The 26,722-nt window shown below is 37.4% G+C and overlaps 3 protein-coding genes across 5 annotated transcripts in view; 2 read left to right on the forward strand and 1 right to left on the reverse strand.

Moving 5' to 3' along the window:
• Positions 1-8,488: 8,488 nt before the first annotated feature.
• Positions 8,489-14,601, forward strand: mocs1 (molybdenum cofactor synthesis 1). Of its 3 annotated transcripts, none has more exons than XM_020919415.2 (11): positions 8,489-8,773; positions 8,942-9,050; positions 9,667-9,834; positions 10,497-10,661; positions 11,114-11,175; positions 11,334-11,445; positions 11,548-11,660; positions 11,739-11,849; positions 11,917-12,037; positions 12,301-12,348; positions 13,030-14,601. In XM_020919415.2, the coding sequence occupies exons 1-11, from the start codon at positions 8,570-8,572 to the stop codon at positions 13,794-13,796; spliced, it is 1,980 nt and encodes a 659-aa protein (XP_020775074.1). In that variant the 5' UTR covers positions 8,489-8,569; the 3' UTR covers positions 13,797-14,601. The 3 variants fall into 3 exon arrangements, with proteins under 3 accessions (XP_020775074.1, XP_020775075.1, XP_055017244.1); XM_020919416.2 differs by having other exon boundaries at positions 12,301-12,360; positions 13,030-13,170; XM_055161269.1 differs by lacking the exon at positions 12,301-12,348.
• Positions 14,602-15,554: 953 nt separating this feature from the next.
• On the forward strand, positions 15,555-19,624 carry LOC129410673 (cilia- and flagella-associated protein 100-like). The gene is made up of 13 exons (XM_055159422.1): positions 15,555-15,626; positions 15,883-15,968; positions 16,071-16,179; positions 16,245-16,309; positions 16,367-16,530; positions 16,610-16,690; positions 17,039-17,140; positions 17,475-17,499; positions 17,571-17,725; positions 18,100-18,229; positions 18,313-18,518; positions 18,845-18,938; positions 19,033-19,624. Exons 1-13 carry the CDS (start codon positions 15,596-15,598, stop codon positions 19,153-19,155), a joined length of 1,371 nt encoding a protein of 456 aa, XP_055015397.1. The 5' UTR covers positions 15,555-15,595; the 3' UTR covers positions 19,156-19,624.
• An 814-nt stretch (positions 19,625-20,438) lies between these two features.
• daam2 (dishevelled associated activator of morphogenesis 2) overlaps positions 20,439-26,722 on the reverse strand; it is a 46,862-nt gene continuing 40,578 nt past the window's right edge. Inside the window, exons 24-25 of the mRNA XM_055155163.1 lie at positions 22,719-22,889; positions 20,439-22,310 (exon numbers count right to left, since the gene is read on the reverse strand). Coding sequence (XP_055011138.1) covers positions 22,095-22,310; positions 22,719-22,889 — 387 coding nt within the window. The 3' untranslated portion in view covers positions 20,439-22,094. The remainder of the gene's footprint in view (positions 22,311-22,718; positions 22,890-26,722) is intronic.

The following is a 26,722-nucleotide window of genomic DNA, read 5'->3' on the forward strand; positions in this document are numbered from 1 at the left end:
GAGACATGGAGATGTAAAGCTGCGTATCATCTGCATAGCTGTGGAAGTTGATTCCATGTCTCCTGATGACACCACCAAGCGGGAGCATGTACAAGTTAAAAAGCACAGGGCCTAAATTGGAGCCCTGGGGCACACCACATGTGATTTTATGGACCCTGGAGGAGCATGTGTCTACACTCACCATAAATGTTCTGTCTGTGAGGTAGGATGTGAACCATCTGTGAACAGCACCGGAGAGGCCGAGGTGTTTTAGGCGAATTAAAAGAATAGTGTGATCTACTGTGTCAAAGGCAGCGCTCAGATCCAGTAGAACCAACACGGTTACCTTTTGTGAATCATAATTTAATCTAAAATCATTTAAAATCTTTGCCAAGGCGGTCTCGGTGCTGTGGTTCACCCTAAAACCAGACTGAAATTTTTCCAAGATGTTGTGATCGTCTAAGAAATTATTTAGTTGGATAAAAACAAGTTTTTCTAAAATTTTGCTTAAAAATGGTAGGTTAGACACTGGTCGGTAGTTGTTAAAATCATTAAAATCTAAATTGCTCTTCTTCAGCAGGGGCCTCACCACCGCTGCTTTGAAGGCAGAGGGAAAGACCCCCGTCTGAAGAGAGCAATTCATCATGGTTAAAAGCTCATCCCTAAAAGATCCATAAAATGACTTAAAAAATGGAGTGGGAATTGGATCTAAGAGACATGTGGTGGGCCTCACTGAGGAGAAAACTTTGTCAAGCATCTCAGCATTAACCAGGACAAAACTGTCCAGTGTTTCCTCTGGTCTAGACAAACACTCAGATGTACTAAAAACAGAGTTTTGACAAGATAAAATATCACATCTGATAGTGTTTATCTTACCCATGAAGTGGTCTGCAAACTGCTCACAGAGAGAGTCAGTGGGTGTTAAGTAAAATGTGCTAAAATCAGGGTTTAAAATGTTGTTAATGGTTGAGAAGAGGACCTTAGGATTATTCTTGTGATTGGTGATTATTGTGGAAAAGTAATGGTTTCTTGCGTTTCTTATTGCGTTGTTGTATGTACGTTGTTGATCACTAAATAATTGGTAGTTTATTGTAGTTTTGTTTTTTCTCCATCTCCGTTCTGCCCTCCTGCACTCTCTCTTGAATTTTGTCAGCTCTTCAGTTCTCCATGGAGGTTTTATTTTGGTTATGCTTTTAGTTTTTAGTGGAGCAACCAGATCCAGAGCTGACCGTAGTTTACTGTTAAAATAGTCGGTGATAAAATCGCAAGGGGGCAGGTAAAACCATTGGGGGATTTTTATCTAAAACTTCGATAAAATTTGCAGCCACTTCAGGGGTCAGACGGCGCTTCCTCACAGTTCTCAGTTAGTTAACATAACAGCTGCTTTATAGGTGATTTGTGGAAATGTGGTTGCCAGTCTCCACCATAGAGATGTCCTAAACACATTGTCACATAGTCTCGATTACAACAGTTTTGATTTATGTTAGAGTACACCACCAACAGATAAGGTCTAAAGTATGTTGTAAAATCACATTTCTACTGTCATAAATTCATTACATATTATAATTTGTATTAGTTAGTGACCTCTTTCTGCTACAAAGTCCTGGTTCTCTTCTCCACTCTTGCATTTCCTCCTCTAAACCTGCATCACAGTTCTTACTTTACTGGTCAAATGTTGAAATGAATGGAAGTAGCTCCCGCCTCTCTCTCCTCACTTCTAATAGGACGATCTATGCCCTGACTGATTTATATTGATGTTAAGAATGAATCAGTGGAACAGCAGAGACCTTTCAGACATGTTATTTTAGTACACTGGTCCAAAGCATTCAGCCTTGGTTGTTCAATGATTGTTTTGTCCTCTTTCTCAGCCTCTGCTCACTCACAGCGGGTCACTGTCTGGGGTTTTAAGACTTGACTTTTTGTGAATAGAAGGGTTTTTAGCCTCCCTTTTGCACAGTGCTTCTCGGTCAATAATGCATGCGCTTAGTCCACAGAATGGGTTTGCTGGCAGGATGTCTTTAGGTGGTTTTATAAAAGTGAAAGGTGAAGACAGCTTTAGGTCATTATGATCACACGATTAACCATTTAGTTTAGGTTCTCAAACTCTGAACAGATATTCAGGTACAATTAGTTTATTTTTGTATTTACTTTTTTTTTTTTTTAATATTAATAATTTAGAGCCAAAAATTTACCGATGCATGTAGCTGCCACGTTTTCCTCACCAAAACCACACCTTGAGAATTATTTTTGGTCTGTTTACCATGCAGATGAAAAAGCAATGAAAGGGTTTCCAAAAGCTTAACACTTGGTTTTCATCAGACATGTCAAACTCAGGCCCAGGGGCCAAATTTGGCCTGTAATATAATTATATTTGGCTAGCAACATCATATCAAATATGTATTGGAGCTGGCCCTCCGGCTACAGATAGGCTATAGAGACATTATTTATTAATTTTTTTTTAATTTTTTTATATTATGTTTATTCTGGATTCAATGTTTAATTATTAAGCATTTATTTTAATCAGAAAATATTTAAAATTACGTATCTCGAAAGAAGAGAGAACACGCAGATGCTGTTGAAATTTTGCAATAAATATTTAGTTTTGGCTCTCTGTGAATTTGAGTTGACACCACTGGTTTAGATGTTTAACCAATACTAAAAGAAGTCTCATGTGAAAAAATTGTTCACTTGTTTGTTTATACATTTAAAAGGTTTACATAATGCAAACTTTGTTGGAAAATTCCCTTCCTGATAATTACATGCTGCAATTCAAGAACTATCTTTTCATTATTTTCTTCTTTATTATGTCATTATTTGAAAACGGTGTAACTTGAGATTGAATCACAGTGCTTATTCAAAGGGAATACTAAACAAAACAAAGTAAGTATAGAATAAAATAATCTATTTAAAATTAACTGAACAATAATATATTAAAAACACATTTTCAGAGTAGGAACACACAGATAAGGACCAATGCATATGGTCTTCTGTCCTGCCACATCAAAAAATGGACAGTGGGTAGTCTTCTGGCTACTAAAGTCATAATTGTTTTTATTGAATTCACCAAAAAGTCTCAAGAAAATGTAAGAAATTAGGGTGTGTATACCTGGCAAATTCTACGGCAGCTGCTATGCGCCTGCAGGATGGTAAATGGTCACATTTTTATATAGCTCTTTTCCACCTTCAAGGCACTTTACAACAAGGAACCACTCACCCATTCACACACTAATGTACGGCAGGTTAAGTGCCTTGCCCAAGGACACAACAACAGCATTCATGTGGAATCACACCAGCTAACCTGTAGGTCAGTGGATCTGACCTCTCAACCAATGATGTTTATGTTGAGAGCGGGATTCGAACCACCAACCTTTGGATCAGTGGACAAACACTCAGCTACCAACTCAGCCATCACCCCAGGACACATGAATGTTTGTTTTGAAGGTCCTATATTACACAACATTGACTCTTGTGATCTTTAAGTCAGGTTATAATGCTGTTACCACATCAAAAATATACCTAGAGTTGTGTTTTGTTTCATTCACACATGTTTGAGTATTATTAGTCTGTCACATCTCAGGTATGTTTGTGATGAGAAATGATAACATAGATCAGAAAACAGTGTAATATGAGCCCTGTAACGTTATTACACATTCCATGGCATTTCCATGCAGAAAGTCCTGTGGTAAGTTCAGTGCATATATATGGCAGAGTTAGGGCTGAACACCCCTGAATATTAGTCTGTGAACATGGGTAAAACTCAATCACATGGTTCAGCTGGTACTCCACTCACATCCATTTCCTCCAAATTGCTCTTTAAAATGTCAGTGCCCCCAGAGCTCGTACATTTTCTTCTACAGGCGAAGATGGAGGAGCTCACTGTACGCAAGAGGCAGAGCACCCATTCAGGTTAAAGCTCAATTAAACTAAGCAACTTAAGCCCATCAAAGACATCGTTTGTATGCTCTCAGACTTCTGTACCACAAAGTACCACAAATTCAAAACAAAAGTTAAACAATTTTGATTCTTGTTGAAGACAAATGTTAACATGGATATGTAAATGACTTAAAGGTGCACTGTGCAGGGTCTGTCACCTGCTTGTTTCCATGGAGATGTCCTTAGAATGTTCCACAATATGGCCATTAATGTAGGAATCTTCATGGAGACTGGCAAGCCAAATTATAGGTTAGATTTGTGGAGAGGTGACCCTACTCACAGCAAGAATGGATGGTTTTTTTTTTTAGATATTTTTGAGTACCTTATTTTCCGGACTATTGAGCACACCTGAATATAAGCCGCCTCAACTAAATTTTAACAAAATTTTAAAATTGTACATATATAGGCCACACCTGAATATAAGCCAGAGGTGTCCACGTCTTCAAGAACGTTATCAAGTTCAGGCAGTCTGATTTTATTGCCTCTGAAAGCTTTTGTCATCTTTTTTTATTGAGTCAGTTCGTCACGCTGCCGTCGCTAAAATCTCACCATCTACTCTGTTTCCTTCTTTCACAGCCACATCAACTGCCGTTAAGTTAAAAGCTGCATCATCTGCATTTCTTCGTGTGTTTTCCATGAGGAGGGTGTGTGTATGAGCGCAAAACACAATCAAACCAGCATCTTCCTCAGTGTATCACCTCGTCTCTCCCCACGCTCTACTGCATATGTCTCCTGCAAAAAGAGCCTCTGTCATGTCTGTATCATGTCAGAGTCTTGTAGGATTTCAGCAGATTTCAGACTCTCTCGGGGGCGGGACTAATTATATCAATCAGGTATGAGTGGATCCGGCTACTGAAGTTTGAGACGTTTCTTCTCGTTGTTTACGCATAGGGGTAAGACGTATTCCCCTCACTAATGTTCATTTAGCATCATAACTTATTTTATCACACGACGATAAACTATTTGAGTCTGTTGACAATATCGCTAGCTAGTATAGCAACTTCATGTTAACTCTAGATCCATGTGTAACCGCACCGGAAATTACGGTAGTTTAATACCATGAAGGGGACAATTTAGACCAAAGCATTAATATCTCCATGGAAACAAACAGGTTGCAGACCCCCTCCAGAAAAGTTACACAGTACACCTTTAAGGCTGACAAAGTGACTTCTTCCAAATAAGAAATTTACAGTTGAAAGTGTCAAAGAACAAAAAAACTATTCTGTGTTGACATAATATATAATTATACATTGGCTTTTTCTTTTATATTATGTACAACATCAAGTTTAATCAGTGTGTAGAGCAAAGGTTCAAAGGAGTAGCTAAGTGTGCATCTAATTGGATTCAAATAAATAATTTAAAAAGGTAAACAAACAAGTAAATTCCCTATTACTTGACAGAAAATGCTCACTCATTGACCATGAACAAAATTTGGGGCACTCAGAAAAACTTAAACTTCCAGTGAACCCAAACAGACTGAAATATTCATACCCCAAAAAAGAATAAGTGCATATTCAGCATTTTATTCATTTTAATTAAATAATATAAGGACTTAAGAATTACAGCCCAATTTATCCACTAATTTTATTTCATATTAACTTTGAGAGAATTCTAATGTGGTTAAGTGAATGAGTCTAGTACGTTCTGAATCCCGAGGAGCTAAAACTAAATAATTCATGTGCCAAGTACCTCTTTATTAATCTGTGAAAAAGTGGAAAGAGCCTCACCTCTGCAGGAGTTAATAATAGCACTGTAAAAAGTCTACAAGATGGCTGAAATGAAGGTAATGTAATGTAATGAATTATTATTACACTTATTTCGTAAAAGTAGAAAGACGAATAGCCACACAGTCTAAAGTCAAAGGATTCAACCATTACTTCCAAAGCACTACTGCAGTATCAGTGCTGCTATTTTTAATCCAATAATGACCTACTATCAGTATTTAGTTGACATTTTTATATAACTAGGCTAAATTTTTCATCTCTTTTACAGTGGATTTCAGACACTTGAAAGAACACAAGTTTTCAATTGTTCTTTATTGATACTTTGCAGTGACATCATGCGGGGGGTGTTGTACATGTATCTCTAAAATACAATATGGACAATATGAACACATTTTCAGGAGCCTGGGATCAATACAAGCATGCATGGTCTGTTAAGGTGTTTGATTTTCAACAAAAAAGGTGTGAGAGACTTATTTAACAGCTCAAATCATCTCATCTATTGTAGTTCCAGCTAAGTGAGTTCTTTGATTGTGTTAAAGTAAAGCTGAGATTAAAGTCTAACTAGAGTAACAAAGGTTCTAACAGAGTAATGATATCACCTGCAAAGTATGTTACTTCGTTTACCTCCTTGAAATGTCCCTCATACATTGCATTATTTAATCTATATACATAACAATCAATGTCCAAATCTGTCCTCTATGCCTGTGTCTTTCAGAGTTGTCCCTGTGGATGAGACAAAGTTGGGGGTTAAGCCTATAAGGACAGACTTAGCTCAAGAGAATTGCTATAGATAGGACAATGAATATGCATAGGTCCTGCCTTCAGAGTAAGGTCAAAATGATATCTTTAATTACTGCCAACTTTTTTTCCTCTTGAGTTTGACAAACCAAATGTTTTTATTTTATTTTGGTAAATGGTAAATGGACACACACACACGCACACACACAGTCATTCACCAGTGTACGTAGAGAGTGGGGGGTGAGGTGTGTCTTGCCCAAGGACACAATGGCAGCATTCATCTGTAGGAGCAACTTGTGAGCCAGTGGATCTGAACACTCGACCAGTGATGTTTAGTGATAACTTCAGTAAATATTTTAATGTAAGTAATTCAAGTAGTGAGTGAAAACATCTGTTCAATATGATTAATAGTCCTACAATTGTGTTTTGAGTTTTGAGCTCAATACTGTCTACATGAGAGAACATAAGCTGTGTAGCCCTATATGCCTATATATGCCTCTATAAGAGCCTATGCCTTGTCTAATAAAAGGCACATTCACGAAAGTCACCTTAGCTGAACACTGTATTGTATCATCATTATGTGCAGTGTACCATGTCTTATGCAATGAATCTGACAGACAAGACTTCAAATTTGAATTTGTTGGGCATGTAAACGTTTATATTTCCCCAGTCTCTACTTTATTAATTTCTTAAGTTCAACTGGCTTCTCTTTTGCTGCTTAATGACTAGCCCATAACTCGAACTATTGTGTAAGACTGAAAGTGTAATCAAGGTGTCAACCTAAAATTCAAAACAAATGCTTCCATAAAAATGAGGGAAAGAATTACGATTACTTGATGACTGACAATGATTAGTAACAGATGACAATTAGTAACAGTCAAATCTAAACAAACAAAACAATAAGATTTGATATGACTTGTGTGCTGAGCTGATTCAGTTCTACACTGTGTGCTGGATCAGATGAGATGAGAGAGTCACATGGAGCTACAGGGTGCCCACCTTCCCTAACCAACCCAAAGTGTGACAGCGCTTGCATTCAGATCAGCATGACAGTCTCCTATGACTAATGACGTTCTGGATGCACCACCTGCTCTCATCACCTCTGATCATATGCAGCACAATAGGATCATGTCAGTCTACACAGTTTAGTATTGTAAAATGCATAACAAATTGTTTGAATGAAGGTGCATTTTGTAAATTTTAGGTGGAGAGTCTGGCAAATGCTTTTCTTCATGGAAATGTTATTGCTTTGGTTGGCATGTATGGCATTACACTTTTCTATCTTCATGGAGACCAAACAAGACCAAGTTACAGGTCAGATCTGTGGAGAGGCAATCCCGATTATAGTCAGTGGCTGTTTTTCTAGGTATTTTTGAGCTATAAAACCACCTGTAATGTAAAAAATTTAATGTCATACTGTGGAACATTCCAGGCACTGACATAAACAAGGAGGTGACAGACCCCAACCAAATGTTACACAGTGCACCTTTAAAAAAACAAAACAAACTTATTTCCTAATGGTATGTTTTTATGTATTTCTTTTTTTATTTTAGATCTATTTATTCGTCACTTCTCACTTCTCTCTCTCAACATAAGCTTTCACTTGGAACACTGCCGTATTCTATGTAAGATTTTAATTATGGATACACTTTTAAGGATATATTTTTATTATAGATATTAATTTCTTTTTGTCTTTGGTGAACATAAGCCCGTTTCATAGCATGTCTGGCTGTGATGTGCTTTGCCTCTATAGTCAGCTGACACAATCTGTTCAACTGGAGGTGTCTCAGGTGTGAATACTAAGCATAAAGTAAAAAGTAAAACCATAGACTGTATATAAGATAATGCGTTATTGGGCCTGTATAATGATCTAAAAACATAGTCTATGCCCTATTTCCAGTGTGCACATGCTCTATAAACTTGCATTGTGTTGGTTGTCAATAACTAACACTGGTCAGCATTGTTATAATATGCAGATAAGGGTGCACTACCATCTAGTGGACAAATGAGAAAGCATCGTCTTTTTTACTACATTACCCAGAATTCATCAGCACAACTGTTCCTTGAGCTGATTGGTTATTGGCGGACGCTCCTCCCACTATAACCGGGTTGAAGTTGACTCTTATCAGGGCACCTCGTAATACTTCCATGGGGCGACTTCGTAAACATCGCGCGGCGCTGTCAAATCCTAAACCATGGCTACTCACGCTAGTTTGTTCTGCCGCTTCTTGGACGGACATAGACGTGTGCAATATTTTAGAAAACTGTGCGTAAGAGGTGCAAACTCGGACACACAGCTGCACCCCAGCGTTGCCCCAAAGCAGAGTGAACTTGAATCTATTGACACTACTTCAGCTGCTCACAAGTACAAATTTTCTATCAAAACAGCTTTGAAACAGGTAAGGGCCGCACTAAACTTAATTTAGTGTCATTTTCTGTGTGGTTGTTGTATGTTTAATTTGCAAACATAATCATTAATGAGTAACAACCTGTGCTTGGGCTGCTTAAAGTTGACAAGCTTGACAGTCAAAGTTCACCTGCTATTGTCCATTGTATTGCATGTGCAGAAGAGGTTTACAGACGACAGCAAACCCTTTTCAGCCTTCCTGACCGATACGTTTGGCCGGAGGCACTCATATCTGCGCATATCTTTGACTGAAAAGTGCAATCTCCGCTGTAAGTATGTTTTTTGATTGCAACACCTCATTCAATACACTATTTGTCTTTCCAGTATGACTTAGATTAAAAAGAGGATAGTTTTAAAGTAATCCTGAACTAGTTATAACTATAAGTAGAACTCAACACTTTGAATACTAGTCACAAAGTACCGGTATCAAGAATGTAAAAATGAATGCCCAGTTACTCCTTTACTACACAACTAAAATTACAGATACTTTTGCCAATACTGATGCTGTTACTAGACAGCTGTTATCACTAATACGGCCTCAGCAGTAGCCTGCTATTACTGTTTCATAATATATATTTTTTTATTTCTAATAAATCTATTACATAGTAAATTAATCATAATTAGACTTGATGATAATTAGACACTGTTAGTCAGTCTCAGGCCCAAAGTTATGGGAATAAATTCCATATGTTATTCATATTTATTATAGGCCTATGTGGCGTAGTCAATAATTTCAGTGATCTTTTTACTTTCATTGTTATGAAATACACTTATACATAACACACATAATCTTATTTTCCTTTATGCAATACATTTGTTACTGCTATTGATTATTCTTTCATACGTTTATTGTCAAAAACTATCATTTCTATGTTTTTTGACCAGGCCAGTATTGCATGCCAGAGGATGGAGTGAAGCTGACGCCAAAGGCCCAGCTGCTGTCCACTGCAGAGATCCTGACCATAGCCCGCCTCTTTGTACACGAGGGGGTTGATAAGATTCGTCTCACTGGAGGAGAGCCCCTTATCCGCCCTGATGTGGTTGATATTATAGGTGAGGATAGGGATGTCATCATCAAATTTAACTTTAATTCCCATTTAAGAAATTGCATTGAGAGTGTCATGATACTAATACAATATAATACATCCTCCTTTAGATTTAGCACTTGTAACAATCATCTTATACGCTAATTTAAATTTTCATTTTCCTGAAATGTAAAGCATCTTTGAATAGCTTGAAAAGTACTATACTATATATTGGCAGCATATGATAGTACTATTACATTTACTTATCACTTTATATAGTAGTACTATTACCTACTTACTTATCACTGTCTTACCAGAATGTTGTGCCCTCTATAAAATCTTTAGAAGCATTTAACTGTGATGATATCACTAATGCCACCCTTGGGTCACTCACAAGAACTGCACGTTTAAATGGTTAACTATTTCATGCATACCTCCAAATTAAACTATAGTACACATGTGACTGGCAAGGAAGTTTAAAATACCTCCATTATCTTAATTTATAAACAATTGTTTGTTTTTACCATAGTAGCATAGAAGAAAAGTCTTTGTTGAATAGGTCAATTATGTGTGACTAAGTAAAAGCATTACTCTGTCATTTCACGAGAAGCTGGTGAGATGTCATGTGAGCCACTACAAACTGATGTGATTACATAGAAAGAAACTCATTTTGTCTCTCTTTTTCAAAAGCTGAACTAAGGAAACTGGAAGGACTCAAAACCATTGCTGTCACAACCAATGGCTTAAATCTTGCCAGGACCCTGCCCCGGCTCAAGCAGGCTGGTTTAAGCCACATCAATATCAGCCTGGACACTCTGGTACCAGCCAAGTTTGAGTTTATAGTCAGACGGAAAGGTAAATGGGATAATTATGATCTTTAGTTTTCTTTTGTCTTTTATTTATAAATAGATATTTACATCACAGTTATATGCAGTTGTGCTCACAAATATCAATCTTTACAATGGGTATGGGTATGTAAATATGTAGTAAACCATAGCAAAAGCATGTAGCTCAAATCACAAAATGGTTAAAGCTGTTATGTAAAATGGACTTAAAACAATGGTAATACTACCTCATAATACCTCACAGGTACTACAGCTACTCAATACTCACTTTGTAGTGAGATGTTTAAGATGACCCGTACACTCCCAAAACGCTGAGAGAAACATGACCTAATGTACACAAAAATTGTTTGCTCACCTAGTCTCACACACCTGCACTGCTGAGCTCACACATATACACGTGCACCTGGAACAAATGGTCCAAACACTTTATAACATATCTTATTTCTTATTATCTGTTTCTAGGATTTCACAAAGTCATGGAGAGCATTGACAAGGCAATAGAAATGGGCTATAATCCCGTGAAGGTATGTTTACTGGCTCTGCCTGCTCTATATTTTCTTAGTGCTACACACATGATGAATCATTATGCAAGTCAGAATGGCCAATTTAATCTAACATACATACGCACATTATGTCAGTATTAAGTAATGAATAGGCACTTGTCATGTCCTTCTCCCTGCAGGTCAATTGTGTGGTAATGCGAGGATTTAATGAGGATGAGGTAATGGATTTTGTGGCACTCACAGAGAAGAAGCCTGTGGAGGTGCGATTTATTGAGTACATGCCTTTTGATGGTGAGTTCTTTTTTTACTTTACTGACTTACTGCTTAATGCAGATAGATAGTATAAAATAGTATAAAAAAACTAGCTTTCAATGTACCGCTGCCTTTTTACAGGAAACAAGTGGAATTTTAAAAAGATGGTGAGCTATCAGGAGATGCTGGACCAGATTCGTCAGCACTGGCCAGACATTGGAATGGTTCAAACAGGGCCAACAGACACATCTAAGGTCTGATTATTCTTTTTCTATGTATTTATTTTAGTATATAAAGTTATTTATTGATTTAATATGCTTTATCCATACCAGACATATCAAGTTCCTGGTTTTAAAGGACAGGTGGGCTTCATCACTTCCATGTCTGAACATTTCTGTGGTACCTGCAACCGCTTAAGAATCACCGCGGATGGCAACCTCAAGGTGAATTTCGAGTCATGACTGGATTTTTGTTTGTTATTATTTAATGTCTTAACATTAAATCATTCAGGTGTGTTTGTTTGGCAACACGGAGGTGTCCCTGCGTGATGCCATACGCTCTGGTGCGTCAGATGAAGAGTTACTACAGATAATTGGAGCAGCTGTTGGCAGAAAGAAGAAGCAGCATGCAGGTATGCTAATCCGGCACAACAGGTCACCAGGTCTAGTCAGTTTACACCAGGAGTTCCCAAACTTTTCAGGCTGGGACCAACAGTGTACAATGAACTTTAATTCATATAGTACAATTTAAGTTGAATTGTATTAATTTAAATAATTTTGTGTGTTATTTGACCTAATTTTACTATACTGTTATCAATAAAAAATTAAATCCAGTTTTAGTCCCACCCCACACTTTGGGAACCGCTGGTTTACATGACTGTATTTTCTATTTCAGGGATGTTCAACATCTCCCAAATGAAAAACAGGCCCATGATCTTCATTGGTGGGTGACAGTGTACGTATACCCTTACGAGCCACCACAAAAAGTACAATATTCTTCAAAAGTGTGTTATGCACTGCTGTTGACTGATAGTGCTTTCATGGCTCAGTATCTCTAAAACTCTACTTATATACAAACAGTGATTTGGTGATGAATCTTGCAAAGTTTTTAACAATTTTGACATAAATTAAAGGTACTAGTTTCACACACATTAAAGGTGCACCATGTAACTTTTCTGGTGGAGTGTTGCTACCTGCTTGTCTCTATGGAGATTACAGCCATTGTCAGTGAACACAATTTGCTAATTAGGAATGTTCCACAGTATGACATCTATCTGTCTCCAGGTGACAGTAACAATGTATTTAATAATTCAGAGTATTTGTATCATTAATGTCAATTATCTGTAAAGATTGGTGGCATAAGGCCATGAAGACAAGCAAGTGATGGGCTCCCTGACCAATAGTTATACAGTGCACCTTTTTAATGAAGTGTTAATGTAAATGATTTGTTAGTATATTGAGACATAGTATTTGGCTTATTGACATTTGTATTTAGGTGCCTCATGGAGCTTTATTTTGTAACCCTTTCCCGATGACAGCCTTTTAAGTGAAACCTGTCTTGCTTTGCCCTGTACTGATGTTAGCTTCTATTAAGCTGTTATTTTTTGTGTATACTTTCCTACAGGCCATTTGTCACTTCCCCAAACCACACATCCTGGAAGAATTAGTCTCCACCATATTTTAAACTCGGAGGATGTTTTGTGCCTTACTGACTGGAAAGCCTCAACAAAGCCCACCCGTGTCTTTTCCCCCAATATATATGGACACCTTCGGTCCAATACGAGCAGGAGCCCACTTGAACCTGCCCCCATTTCTTGCACACTTCCACCTAATGCCAAACTACACCAGAGTATTCGACTATGCCATCACAGCTCCGATACAGATGCTAAGCTTTCACATACAGATGCCCAGGGCCGGGCATCCATGGTGGACGTTAGCGTGAAAGTTCCCTCATGTAGAACAGCCTCAGCTCAAGCTATAGTCCTACTAGGTCCCACAGCATTTTCACTCTTACGGGAGAACCAGTTGGTTAAAGGTGATGCGTTAGCTGTTTCACAAATAGCAGGGATTTTAGCATCAAAACAGACTTCAAACTTGATACCACTATGCCACCCACTTCCCCTTGATCATGTTACTGTCACATTTGAGCTGGATGAGAAGCAGCACGCCGCTATTATCAGCACCACATGTCGCACCACAGGCCGCACAGGAGTGGAGATGGAGGCACTGACTGCAGCGTCTGTGGCCGCACTTACCCTCTACGACATGTGCAAAGCTGTGACCCATAACATCATCATCACAGACGTCAAATTAATCAGTAAAACTGGTGGCAAAAGGGACTTCCATTGCTTTCAGAACACAATAAAATCCCCTGATGTGAAAGGATGCTAGAGAGCATAAACAGTATAAAGAAGTGGACTAAGGGAGTGTAACATAATTTATAGCGTTTGGCTATGGCCAAATGAAGCTCACCGAAGCTAGCAGTTATGGGGGGAAATTGGAACCAAGAATTTAACAATTTTTCTGTGGACAAAACGGCGTATTAAAAATTATTACTAATTATGTACAGTGGGTCAATATGAATATTTTAAGGCCAAAATGACGAGGCTTTCTGCATCAGTTACAGTACACCGAGAGGGGTGACAATATTCCAATGTACGTCCATTGGAGCCAGGGTCAGAAGGAGCCGGAAGCATCCCCATGATCACCTATATGGAACGCGGCAGCTAGTCAGCTATGTCCATACAGTCTATGCCTGTGAAGTACAATCATGTTCAACTCTTTTAGGCCTACATAGGTGAGTGACCAACAAAATTATTTTGGATAGCCTATTTGCAAAAATTATAATTAATATCTAATATATTCTCCAAAATAAGAAAACAAAAGACTGCAAAAAATAAAAGGAACCTAAAGTATGAAGTGTTATTTCTATACTCTTCTGTCAATATCGTGTGATATATACTAACATACTGCAACAGTCAGTCATCTCCCAAATATTGAAGCTAAACATTATTGTCAGTACCACCTGCTCATATAATGTAACACTAATGCAAATGCACACTAATATTCAGTTATATAAAATGTAATAACTTAAGCCCTCTATAGTAAAAGTCAATGCTATGAGTGTTCTTAACATTTGTCATGGCTAATTCTGGTATATTTACAGAAATGTTCATTAATATGCACTCTATATGAAATAAATAAAGAACATTATTGATAATATTTTGGATGGTTTTCTTTTTCCCCATTCCTTTTGTGTCTATTTGATGAATTTTTTGATTTTTACATATACTATTTATAGTTATTTATGCTCCATCTATTGAAAGCAAAAATAGTCTTCAGAAATAAAATAATAACCTAATAGGCTACGTCTAAATTAGCTAAAATTGCAGGTCTACTTCATTGAACTTTGTTAGTAGCCTGCTGCCTGACTAATCACAAAGTTTTGGAGCCATTCTTTGCTCAATTTATCCTGCTTTTTAAACATCAACATAGGAACTGTGAATTAAACTGTGTCGTTTCTAGCAGATGTCGAATTGTGAAATGTAGCCCGTTTGCTTAAGATGAACGTAATTTTGTAGGCTATTTAAATAGCACAGTATTAAAAGCTTATTGTTCTAAAGTGATTTGCAGGCTATTTAACAACGGCACAATATTGAGGTCTGTCGGATACTGTCCCTGATCTGGTCCGTCTCCTCAGAACCATGTAAGATTTAAATTTAATAAAATATTCTTATAAATCCATGCAACATATATGTGCAATCTTTGCAAGGCAGCTCTACGTGACCTAACCGCTGGGGTCAGTAGTGAACACGGCTCGATAGTGAACTTTTAAAAAAAGTGACTAGAATCAGATACAAAAATTAAATACATCCCTTCCCTAATTGTCTTGACTCTTTTACAACAGACGCGTTCTTAACTGCTGCGGGCGCCTCCATTTGTTTATTTGTTGCTGTGTTTCGTGGGTTTTGGTCAATTTTCAAACTGACTTTCAGCGCCTTCTGGTGCTTCTTTAAGAGAATGCAGCATTGACATTAGAGACGTTTGGAAGTATAAATGCAGTGACGGTTACTATGGTTACTATGGTTACTAAGCTTGAAACTAGGCTGTGTGAAGAATATATAAAATCCTCTGAACGTACGGGTCTGTTTACGTACCAAAGTGGATCACACGTGCCTACTGCCACGTGCATGCATCACTCAACGGCGCGAATAGACTCAGGTGAGTTAATTAAAGTGAACAAAAGCTATGAAGAATGAGAAGAGTTGCTAAATGTAATGTAAATGCTAGTTTACATGAACGTTAATAATCTGAGCGTGACTGGTGTGCTTGTAGAAATGAGGGCATTTAACACTGAAATCTTGTGACCCATGATTGAGTGAAGCTGTAGTGCAATCAGGACAATGTGTTCTGCCTGTGTGCAGCCGAATAACACATTAATTAATTAAGCTCCTTGTACTTCATAATTAACATATAGATGTGGACATGAACCCGGAGGAGGACATGGACATAAAAGACCAACTGGAGGAGCTGGCCTTTGAACCTGTGGCTCAGCTCACTAATGTAAGTGTAACACACTTAGTAGTATTAAGTACTGCTACTTGCTAGTACTTACTAGTAACACACACACACATTTCACAATTTTTTATTTTTTTTTCCTTTTAGGAATTGCAAGATATTTTCAGTGTTGACCCTGTTGAACTTAAAAAGGAAGAGGGCCCACAAGACGTTAAACAAAGGGCATTGAAAGAACAATGGTTGACTTTGAAAAAGGGTATGCAGCACCTAAACTAATGTATCATAATACTTTATTTGTTAAATTTGTTTTCTGCTTTTCAGAAACATTAATGAAAGAAAAAAAGAGGCATGATGTTGCTTTTCAAACAGAGAAGGCTAAGCTTGAGGTGAGTAACTATTTTAGACACATTAGACATATTAATGGCACAGTTGTTGTCTTATAGATGACCAAAGAGGCATACAAAGCACAGATTAAAGCAATAAAAAGAGTAACTGATGCAGAAGAGTGTCAACTATTTTTGCTTCACAAACAACTTGAAGTCAGCCAGAGATGCCATGAGAGTTACCTCAATGAAAACAAGAAAAGGGCTGAAAATGCTTTATTTGGGTAGACATAATAGTTTTTAACAGACAAAAATAAAATATAACATCATTCCTCCTTAATATATATTGTATTTTGTTGGCAGGATTCAAAAGGCAAGGGATACAGAGCTAGCGTTGGATGAGCTGAGTGAGGCTTTGATTGAAGAAAGAAAGAGCATTGAGAGGTGTGGAGGGGCAGTTACACAGTTACCATGGTGACACAAAGCACACAATAGAAAACAACCAAGTTTTAGATTAAATGCTATGAAAAGAAATGAAAGAATCAAATGATTTTAACTAAAAGGGTGAACGTGATGTGACTAACTGAAAAAAACTTAATAACCATTTCTGTTATTTGTACTACTACTAATAATTGTGTACACATTTTCAGCACTCTTTCTATCACTGCCCAGTAATTAAATATTCTGTAAATAAGATCAAAACATGTGCATTTTGTGAACTGAACATTATATTCTACACTCATTCATCTTAAGTCTTTTGTAAATTCGTTTCCTTCTATCTATTTTTTACAGAGATATTGAGCGCATTGATGGTGTTCTGAGTCTGTATACTCACTGCAAAGAGGTTCTATATAAAGTGTCTGTAGTCAAATGGCAGGAGACGCAGACAACAAAGTATGTACATCATGTTACCATGTTACCTATTCCTTAATTGATCATTATTGAGAATGATAAAACAGAATAACAATGGTCATTCATTCCAAAAAATATGATTTGTCTGAAGAATCTTGGAAAAAAAAAAAAAGTCTTTCAGTACTTTTGATACCAACATCTCGTTTGTTATCAGTAGTACTCTATGCTTTCCCTGCTACTGTATTGGCACCCAGCCCTATTACTAATATATACATTTTTCTTTGTAACATTTAAATATTCCAAAAGTATTGCAAGTAATTTATCTTGTAAGTACCGGTCTTAATACAGCCTTTTGTGCGTGATCTTGTTTTTACAGACAGACAAGTGGAGTCAAAGATGATGTGCGTTCAGTTTATCAAACATCACTACTAAAGCCTTTTGTTTTTATTCATAATCTGTTTTTTTATCCCAGAATTCCCTTGCACTTTTCATGTCCGCACCAGAGTACCTATTGGACATAAAAACAGTGATGACAGAGCAGAATCTCTCTCTGATTCGAAACGCTCACAAAGTGGACGAGACACTGGCGGAGCTCAACCAGGCCATTGTAAACATTTTAGCCAAGACGTACGTATATATTTACTTAGAATCATGTTTCTAACCAGCATTTGATAATTGTCTTGTAACAATTTCACTTTATCAGTCGGTTCAGTTTCATCCATCTTTTAATTGAGGTGCATTTTGTAAAGTTCACACTTGTTTTGGTTTGGTCCTGCTTTGGTCCTGGTCTAGTCCCAATTTTGATGTGGTGATTGTTGTGCAAGTGTGAAAGCACTTTTTAACTCAAAACAAAACAAAGATGTTAAACTTATTTTATATACCATTATTTTATATAAGTGGAACACCTCTTCATTAACTATAGTGGGTTAGTTGCAGTGATAGCCAGAAGTAAACAAGTTCTTCAAAGCTGAATTAGTGAATATTTTTCTGTTTAAATGAAGGAAGGAGGCTGATGAAAAACAAAAAGTGCAGATTCTTGACTTGACAAAGAGAGTTGATGCAATAAAGTCAAGTACAGCAAAGCTAAAACAGAGAGTAATTTTGTATGACTCAATTAAAACAGCCAATGAGGTAAAAAAAAATACTATAAGATAACATTGTAGATTACTACGTATACATTACTATTTATGAATATTATCTTATCATTTGTACAGGACATAATGTTGGATGCTTTGGCAGACCAGGTGTCTAAGAAGTACACTCAGTGCATGGACAAGTGGGCACAGTGCCTTTTGACCACCCTGGAGAAGGTAGCCAACATCGAGAGGCGAGTGGTCACCCTCTTGGATCAGCTGGAGAGCATCCCTGATGATTTTGTGGAAACAATGTTGAAAATTAAGGAAAGTGAGAAGAGAATCAGGTGAGTTCAATACATACATACCTGAGATTTAGAAGATGGCAACTGAAGATATATTAACTTAACTGACCCCTAAAGGAAATGTTATAGCCATTATTACCACACACAAAACTCAAACAATGGGTCTTAGCTTGGACTAAACCTGGGACTGAACTTAAACTAGACCAGGACCAAACCTGGACAAATGTGAATGCATCCCAAGATACATTTTAAAACATTATGCAATGCATGTGCACAAAATGCCTTTTCCAATTACAACATAGACATTCTTGGATGATTTTGTGATGCAATCTTTCTTTTGCAACTTAGCCAATATAAATGTTTCACAGACAACAAGAAGAGCAGCTTCGACTAGAAAGACAAAAACAAGAGGAAAGAGTCAAGAAGTGCATGGACAGAACTTTCAAGGATCCTCCCAAAAAAGTAAAGTTGTTTTTGTTTCTGTAGGCACTTCTCTCACAGGCTCACATCATATTTATGTAGACTTTTGTTTAAAGATAATTTCTGTTTTCTGTAGCTGGGAAGGAAGCTTATGCCTCGCTGTATTCCTGTTGATAGTCATGCCATAGAAGAAGTACATGTAGAGTCTGAGGAGGATGAGCAAGAGGTCTTTCTGTTTGGACCCAAGAACACTGAATAAAGTCAGTTTAATGAGACTAATTCATCCATCGTGTACAGTTTACTTTTAAAATATTTTCATCAAATTGATTTATGAAGAAGCTTAAATGACTGAACACGTCTTCAAATACTCATGTATTGGGAAACAACACCTATTTGGGGACAGAGTGGAGACACTCTAGCTTGGTCCTTTGCATAAAAACGTAATAATTATAATAACTGTATGGATAAATTATGTAATTAATAAAACTAAAAGGCAGCAAAAGATTATCTCAAATTTTAATTTAGTTGTGAATTACCATAGCTTTTCTATTGAACGTGCTGGAAATCCACACACCTAATTGCCCATTTATTAAAAAGAGCCTTTGTTGACAGGTTCCAGGGACAAGTTTTATTGTAACCCTACAAAAAACACAAGGTGAGAAAAATACAAATCAAATATAATGCAAAAAGGTTCTCTTCTCATACAAGTTTATCATACATGATACAAGGACCACAGTTTTATTATTCATATTCCTTTAATATAACATTTTATTGTAATGATGTGTGTACATACAAAATATAGCAAACTAAATAAGGCAAATAAATAGAGGTATAATTTACAGGTAAATGGAACATTCCTCAGATGTGTTTTTTAATCTTTTGTCAAACATCACGAATGGTGTACAAAATGATTTTTTTTCCAACTGTACATCTTTCGGTGGAGGATATTTAATCCAACCGTAAAAATACTGACTCCTTACAATTTTACAACCTCAAAAATTAGGTGCAACTTTTAAATTTTTTCTCACATCACAGGTTGGCCGTGTTGCAAGCATTACTTCTTATAAAAAGGTGTGCACCTGGTTCGCACATGCAAGTCGATGCCAAGTGATAGAAACATCTCCCTCCCTTTATTTAACAGCCCACTTTTATCCCATCAGCACTTGCCCCCTTACCCCCCCTCGTAATCTTCAATACTAAGAGCAAACTCGCTGCAAAATCGGAAATGTCCCATAGTACAAAAAGTGCATTAAACAGCTACTAATTTCATTCCTCTGTGTTTTTTCCATCATTGGACACTCCACAATATGCCAGTCAATGGCCGTAACAAACACAAATGTGAAATAATACTGACAACGCATAACTCTTTAGGAAATAGAGCCAGCTATAATAAAATAAAACATATTACAATTCAAATGGGTTAGGAGTTTAGAGTCTGTCAAAATCTGGTTTGCAGAAAGTGGTGGAAAGTTGCAGAGGATAAGAAACAAAACAGCCTTAAGGACATGAAAACCAGGTCAGTCTGAAATTCATCTGTGAGACTTATTTTCATATTGTTTTAACTTTAAATGCTTTTGGTTCAACAGAAAATATCTCTTAGAAAAATCCAATGATTATTTTTTTCTTATGGTAACAGAAACTCGAGGGATTCATTTATGTTGTGCCTACAAAATAAAAAATAAATGAACTACTTATAGCTATTGAGACGCTATTAAATAACACAAGACAACTGATGCAAGTGGCACGTTTCACCACAAGATGGCGCCCAAGTCGTTACAACCAATTGTTGGATTTTTCAGCTGTGGGGCAGGAGCAGAGGCACTTGAACTTGAAAAAAATGAAAGAATGCCTGCGAGTGATATGGGACATCTGTATGATTGCTTGTAAAGTTAAGTGCAGTGACAATATTTGATGAAGTTGTGAAATTTGACATGATAAACAATAATTGTATTTATATATTTTGTCATGACTTATCAAAATGGAATGAGTGGCAGTAAAATTGGGTAATTCTTGTTCTAAACCCTCTGTAATTCTGCAAAATTGAATCCTCGATAAACAGCCATTCATGTTTTTGTTTTTATAATGATTTTAAATTATATTTCTATGTGAGAAAACGTCTGAGATTGCGTCACTACATTTGAATTGTTGCCGGTCAGTGTCTTGCACACTGACACAACTTTGCATCTATTCTTAAGTGCTATGTTGCTATGACAATGCTGTCGTAAATAAATATGAATTGAAATATTGAAAGCACTAAATGAGTAATGTATTCCTGCTGTGTGTAACAAAACTGTTTTAGCACCAATAGGTCAGATCCATAACAAGTAAGAACCCCAATAAAAAAAAAAAAAATCTTTTGCGCTACAAAATATATAAATTCATACATGGTATTCCTTCATGACCTTAAGTAGAGCTAATTACTGAGCAGAGGATACTTCCTGGTTTGGGTAAAAGCTACGAGGTGCTGAGGTGTACATAGGGCTTCCACAAATTCCTTATACACACAAAGCTCATAATATTGTGAACTTGCAACACCAGCGTACAATAAAGCAAAATGCCATGGAAACATAGAAAAACCTCTTGGCAATTAGCTTGTCTGCATCTAGATATAAATATATATGTACTGATACACACCTAATTGCAGTAATACAGGTTCACACTTCTCCTGTACACCTCCAGAGCACTGTACAAAACATTAAACAGGATAGGTAATGCTTTTATGGCACATTTCGTATGCGTGGGCTGTGAAAACATTGGCGTGATTTGGAGAAGCGTGGAGATGCTGCTGCTTTGTTGAGGGGATGAGTAGTTGCCTATAGCTCCTTATGACCATTTGTGAAGTAACTTTATGCATACATGTCTTCCGCTCAGTCACTTGACCTTCCACTATGTACAGTGTGACTGGTTAATCCCAATGTTTATGATTAGCTCCTGGGGTTATGGGAAAAGGGAGTGTCCAAACAGGAAGTGAAAACAACACTTTAGCACAGTGCTAACAGTTAATAGTGTCACAGTGGTCTGTCAGTTAGTCTGCTCGTTGTCAGGCTTAGCTCCAAAGCATCTTCAACTTCAACAGGTGAAAGCGAGACAGAACGAAGTCTGCATCCTTCTCGCGGCTCTTGGTAACCAGTCAGTAACAGACAGAAGTGAAGGAGGTGTTTTTGGATTTGTACATTACGATTTCCTCCTTCGTTATCTTTAGTAGTTGACCTTAGTGACAGCGCGTTCACGACCACCACTTCCCTCCACTAGCTGATTGACGGAGCGCTTACGGTTTCGCTTAAACTTGTTCAGGTCCTTGTCAAAGACTTCGCCCGAGCGTAAAGCAGATACCAGGTCGTCAAACTCTCCGCCCACTTCCTCTGTCGTACCAGGTTTCTTGGTCCGACGCTCCCGCTCTCTCTGCTCCTTCAGCTACACACAAAAGCAATTTATTATCAGACATTTATCTACAAATATGTCAATCATGTATGAAATATAGGGTTAACATTTACAATTAGCCGTTAGGCCACAGGATCTTGCAAAATGAAAATCTCACAACATTTCTCTTCTGAAGACCAACCTCATAATTGCTTTAATTTGCTACCAATCAGCAACCAATAATCAGTAAAAATTGCAAAAAATATGATATCGAAATGTACACTAAAATGTTTGATTAAAGAAATTTATGAACAAATTATGTACTGATTTATTTATTATGAACTATATATCAACATCTCACCAAATCTTCATCTGAGACTTATTTTGTCTTTTAGGATTTGTGCCCCCTTTTCAGATCACATTTTCACCATGTATCTACCACAGTGGTGTATTGTGCATTACCATGGCCTCCATTCGAGCCCTTCTCTCCTCTTCTTCTTTGCGTCGCTGCATGTTCTCCAGGTCTTGTCTTGCTTCACCAAAAGACTGAAGGAACGTGTCAAAGATCCCAAAGAACTCGTCTGGCTGCATCCTACATTCATCCTCCCCAAAGTGCTTCAAAGCTTTGGCAAACTGCAAAAACATCGAAACATATTAAAAATTTAAACTTGCTTGCATGGTTAGTCTAAAGGTCCTGCATCACACAAAAGTGACTCCAGTAAGCTTTAAGCCATGTTAGGATACTGTTATCTCCTCAAAAACATACCTGGAGTTGAGTTTTGTTTCATTCACACAAGTTTGACAAATATTTTTTTATTAGTCTCGAAATGCTCTGTTCTACCTTGTGTTGTCATGCAGGAAAGGCAAATTTATTTGTATAGCACAATTCGTACACAAACTAATTCAAGGTGCTTTACAGAAAAAGAAATACATTAAAATCACAATAAAACAAAACATAAATAAATCATGATGAAATGAAAAAGAGAGACACATTAATTACATAAATTAGAGAGAAGAGTGCGGAATGAAAACAAGAGTGTGGAATGTAGTGGTAATTTTCAAGTTAACAGCTCCTTTACCTTTAGTTCAGTAGAGATTGGCAATTCCTAGGCTGAAATTATCCAAATAATTCTAGTGAAAGCATATAGAATTTAAAAACACAGTGGAGAGCATCCTGTATTACCACATCGCATCACAATGTGGAACAGAGTGTTTTCTATTTGCGAGAAGAACTCATCCTAAATATGTAGGTTTGTGTGAATGAAACAAAGAACAACTTCAGGTTTGTTTGTGCTGAGGAAACACATTATAACATAGATCAGAAAATAACGTAACATGGGCCCTTTAAAATCCATGTTGTTCATAATTGAACACAGGAGGTCTTGAAACTACACTCTAAAAATGTTAACACCAAAGCAACCCAAGAAGCTTGACTACATTTGACCACCGTATGTCCACTCTGCTGTGCCATCTGTCTCATGACGATGCCAAGATGATGCCTAAAGCCAACACACTGTCACAATTCCCCAGCTCAAAACAAGATGTCCAAGAAGAGACTTGCAAGTTTTAATTCAATTTAATAGATTTTCCATTTCAAATAAATAAAAGTATATGTGGATTTTTGACCTTGCCAAGAAGTCAAGTCTAAGGACAGTGGATGCTCTGGGACATTTATTCAGTTCCTCATTTACTGTAAAGTTTGGTTACTCTTCTTGTCCCTTATTGACCAATGATTTTCTAACTTTCTGTTGTTTGGTATCAACAATTTTGTGAAGCCTAGTGCTGCAACTACAGTTGTAATTTTGGGCTATACAAAATAAACAGAATTAAATACTTAATCTATTTCATATAACCCTTGACCTAGTATAAACGTACATGCTCTCCATTCATTTTACACTTGGATTCCATAGTATCACGTGACTGGAGTTTGTGAGTGGTTTAAACACTCCATATGGCCCCAAGTGTGAGGATATGAAGAACTCATTCTTTTCTGAGGATGCAAAACCATCCTGTTATTATGGGCTGGCAGCCATGGCAACCACCGCCACCATCTTTCTCGTTCCTGTAATTATGTGTCTGGTCAGATCTGTTTCCTGTCGTCCCCCTGGGTTTGTGCTAAATGAGTAAACACACACATTGAAAAATAAAGGAAGTAAAGTTCAAATCTCAACAAATCATAAACAAATTTCCAAGAGGATTAATGTCTTTTTTCTTCCTTATATAACTCCTTCACAATACAATGTTACTAGTGGTGAACGGGACACCCAAAACTGAGCATGGTTGAACTGTTTTCTACCTTTTTGACTCCACACACAAGTAACTTGTGTAGTATATTTGGACACTTATCTGACTACATCTTCACTGAGCAACAGAAGCTATTTGGAGTGGACTTACTTGGACAGACACTGACCACTGCAAAGTGGAAACACCCTAAGAAATGTGCAGAGATGTTCTTCTGATTGACTGCTCTATTGTTTGTGTGAAATTGTCTCAAATTCTTTCAAACATTCTTAAGGAGAAAAGTCACTTGTTGCTTAAAATGGTCTCCAATCTGTGGATGCCGGGATGGTGTAATCATTTCTATTAATAACTACATCCCAATAGCCTATCATTGCTCACTTAAAGGTGCACTATGTAACTTTTCAGTTGGAAGTCCATTATCTTTTTGTTTCTATGAATATGTCATTGCTCTGCTTCGAATGTTCCACAGTATGAGGTTAAACTTATCTACCTTACATTTATTCAGCTATAGGTGGTTTTATTGCTCAAAAATAGCTGGAAAAACAGGCATTCTGACTGAGCGGAGTTACCTCTGCACAGATCTGACCAGTAACTTGGCCTGGTTTAGTCTCCACAACTACATACGGTGAAATATTTCAGACAAAGCATTAACATCTCCATAGACAAAAGCAGGTGACAATCCAACAATAAAGTTACCAGTGTTGGGATTAATGAGTTATAAAAGTAACAAATTACTGTAATACATTGCTTTTTACTGTAACACAGTAATGTAGGCATTATAGGGAAAAAAATAAAATATTTTACTCAGTACAAATGTGAGTAACGCGCGTTCCAATGCATTTTTAACCTGGACTGAAGTCGTGGGTTTTTCCAATTTTCTTAATACAAATTCATTATAATCACCGCGATATCAGCAGCGGTGAAACGCCATCGAAATGGTTCCGAGTGTCAGGATGGGCCTGGAGGTGCGCCTGCATAGACCATCGGGTAACCGCACAGAGCTCCACGCTCCACAAGGTTAATTGCACTTTGCGGACACCTGCTCCACAGGCTTGGGGTTCTCTCAGGGCCGGTCCTAGATTCCAGGTCCTAGTCCAAGATTAGTCCCGGTTCAGTCCCGGTTCAGTCCCGGTTCAGTCCCGGTTCAGTCCCGGTTCAGTCCCGGTTCAGTCCCGGTTCAGTCCATATACAGTGCAAAAGTTGAGCATCTTTGCTAACACTCAACGAGAGTTATTTTGTTGAGAGTAACTTAAAGTGCTGCAATAGTCGTGTAACGTTTTACATTTTAAATACTGTAATATTGTAATGTAACAAATTACTTTGAAATGAGAGTACAAGTAATAATTCATTACAGTTTTGAAGTAACTTCCCCAACAGTGAAAGTTACACAATGCACCTTTAAAGACCAACTTACTTATTTCTGCTACTTTGATTTCTAACTACTAAAAGATTTTATGACAATTACTCTGTGGCTGCTTTGGTAATTTGCTGAATGTCTTTCCCACTCTCCACCCCCCATTTCAATAAAGCCCATTAGCTAAAAATATCTTTAAAATATGATACTGTTGCTATAATCCATACTACCTTCGCTTTTTTATCATTCTGAGAGACTAGCACAGATACACCCACACATTTGCAGTCCGCTGGATACTTGTCAAAGAGCCTTGACATGCTGAGTTAATACGTCAGATTCCCCACTCGACAGCACTAACTCCCTGATGCAGACAGTCGGAGTGTGAGGAGAATAGGCAAACACAGCCTCTTTTGTTTTACAGAAGCAACCAAAGCCCAGCTCCTCCTCCCCTATTTCCTTTGACATCAACATTGACCTATTTATACTTCTAACAACCTTTAAGAAATCCCTGTTCAAAATGTTATATGTAATGTCACTTTTGGATGCTCCTGTGTATCTTGTAGCCAACATGTCATCATCAAAATGCTAAATGTTCAGCGGAGCACCAAAGACCAGCAAACTCAAAGCTTGAATAAATCTTTTCAATCCTGTCTTCTCCAAGTTCCTCTCCAAGTCCCAGAGATACTTTCACTTTACATATTTCCTACAATCCATCACTTTGCGAGCCTGCAGAGTTCAGAAGGCCGGTTCTCCCACTTGTAAAGAAAGGAGGTTATGTCAATGCACAATAGTAAGAGACAAACTATACATTTTCTTCCTGTTGTGAACTTCTCTCCCTTTAGAGTTTTGTCTTTCTTCAACACTTCTCCAG

Source organism: Boleophthalmus pectinirostris, unplaced genomic scaffold (assembly GCF_026225935.1).
Source record: "Boleophthalmus pectinirostris isolate CB_2022bp ecotype Guang Dong unplaced genomic scaffold, ASM2622593v1 HiC_scaffold_10, whole genome shotgun sequence".
NCBI lineage: Eukaryota > Metazoa > Chordata > Actinopteri > Gobiiformes > Gobiidae > Boleophthalmus > Boleophthalmus pectinirostris.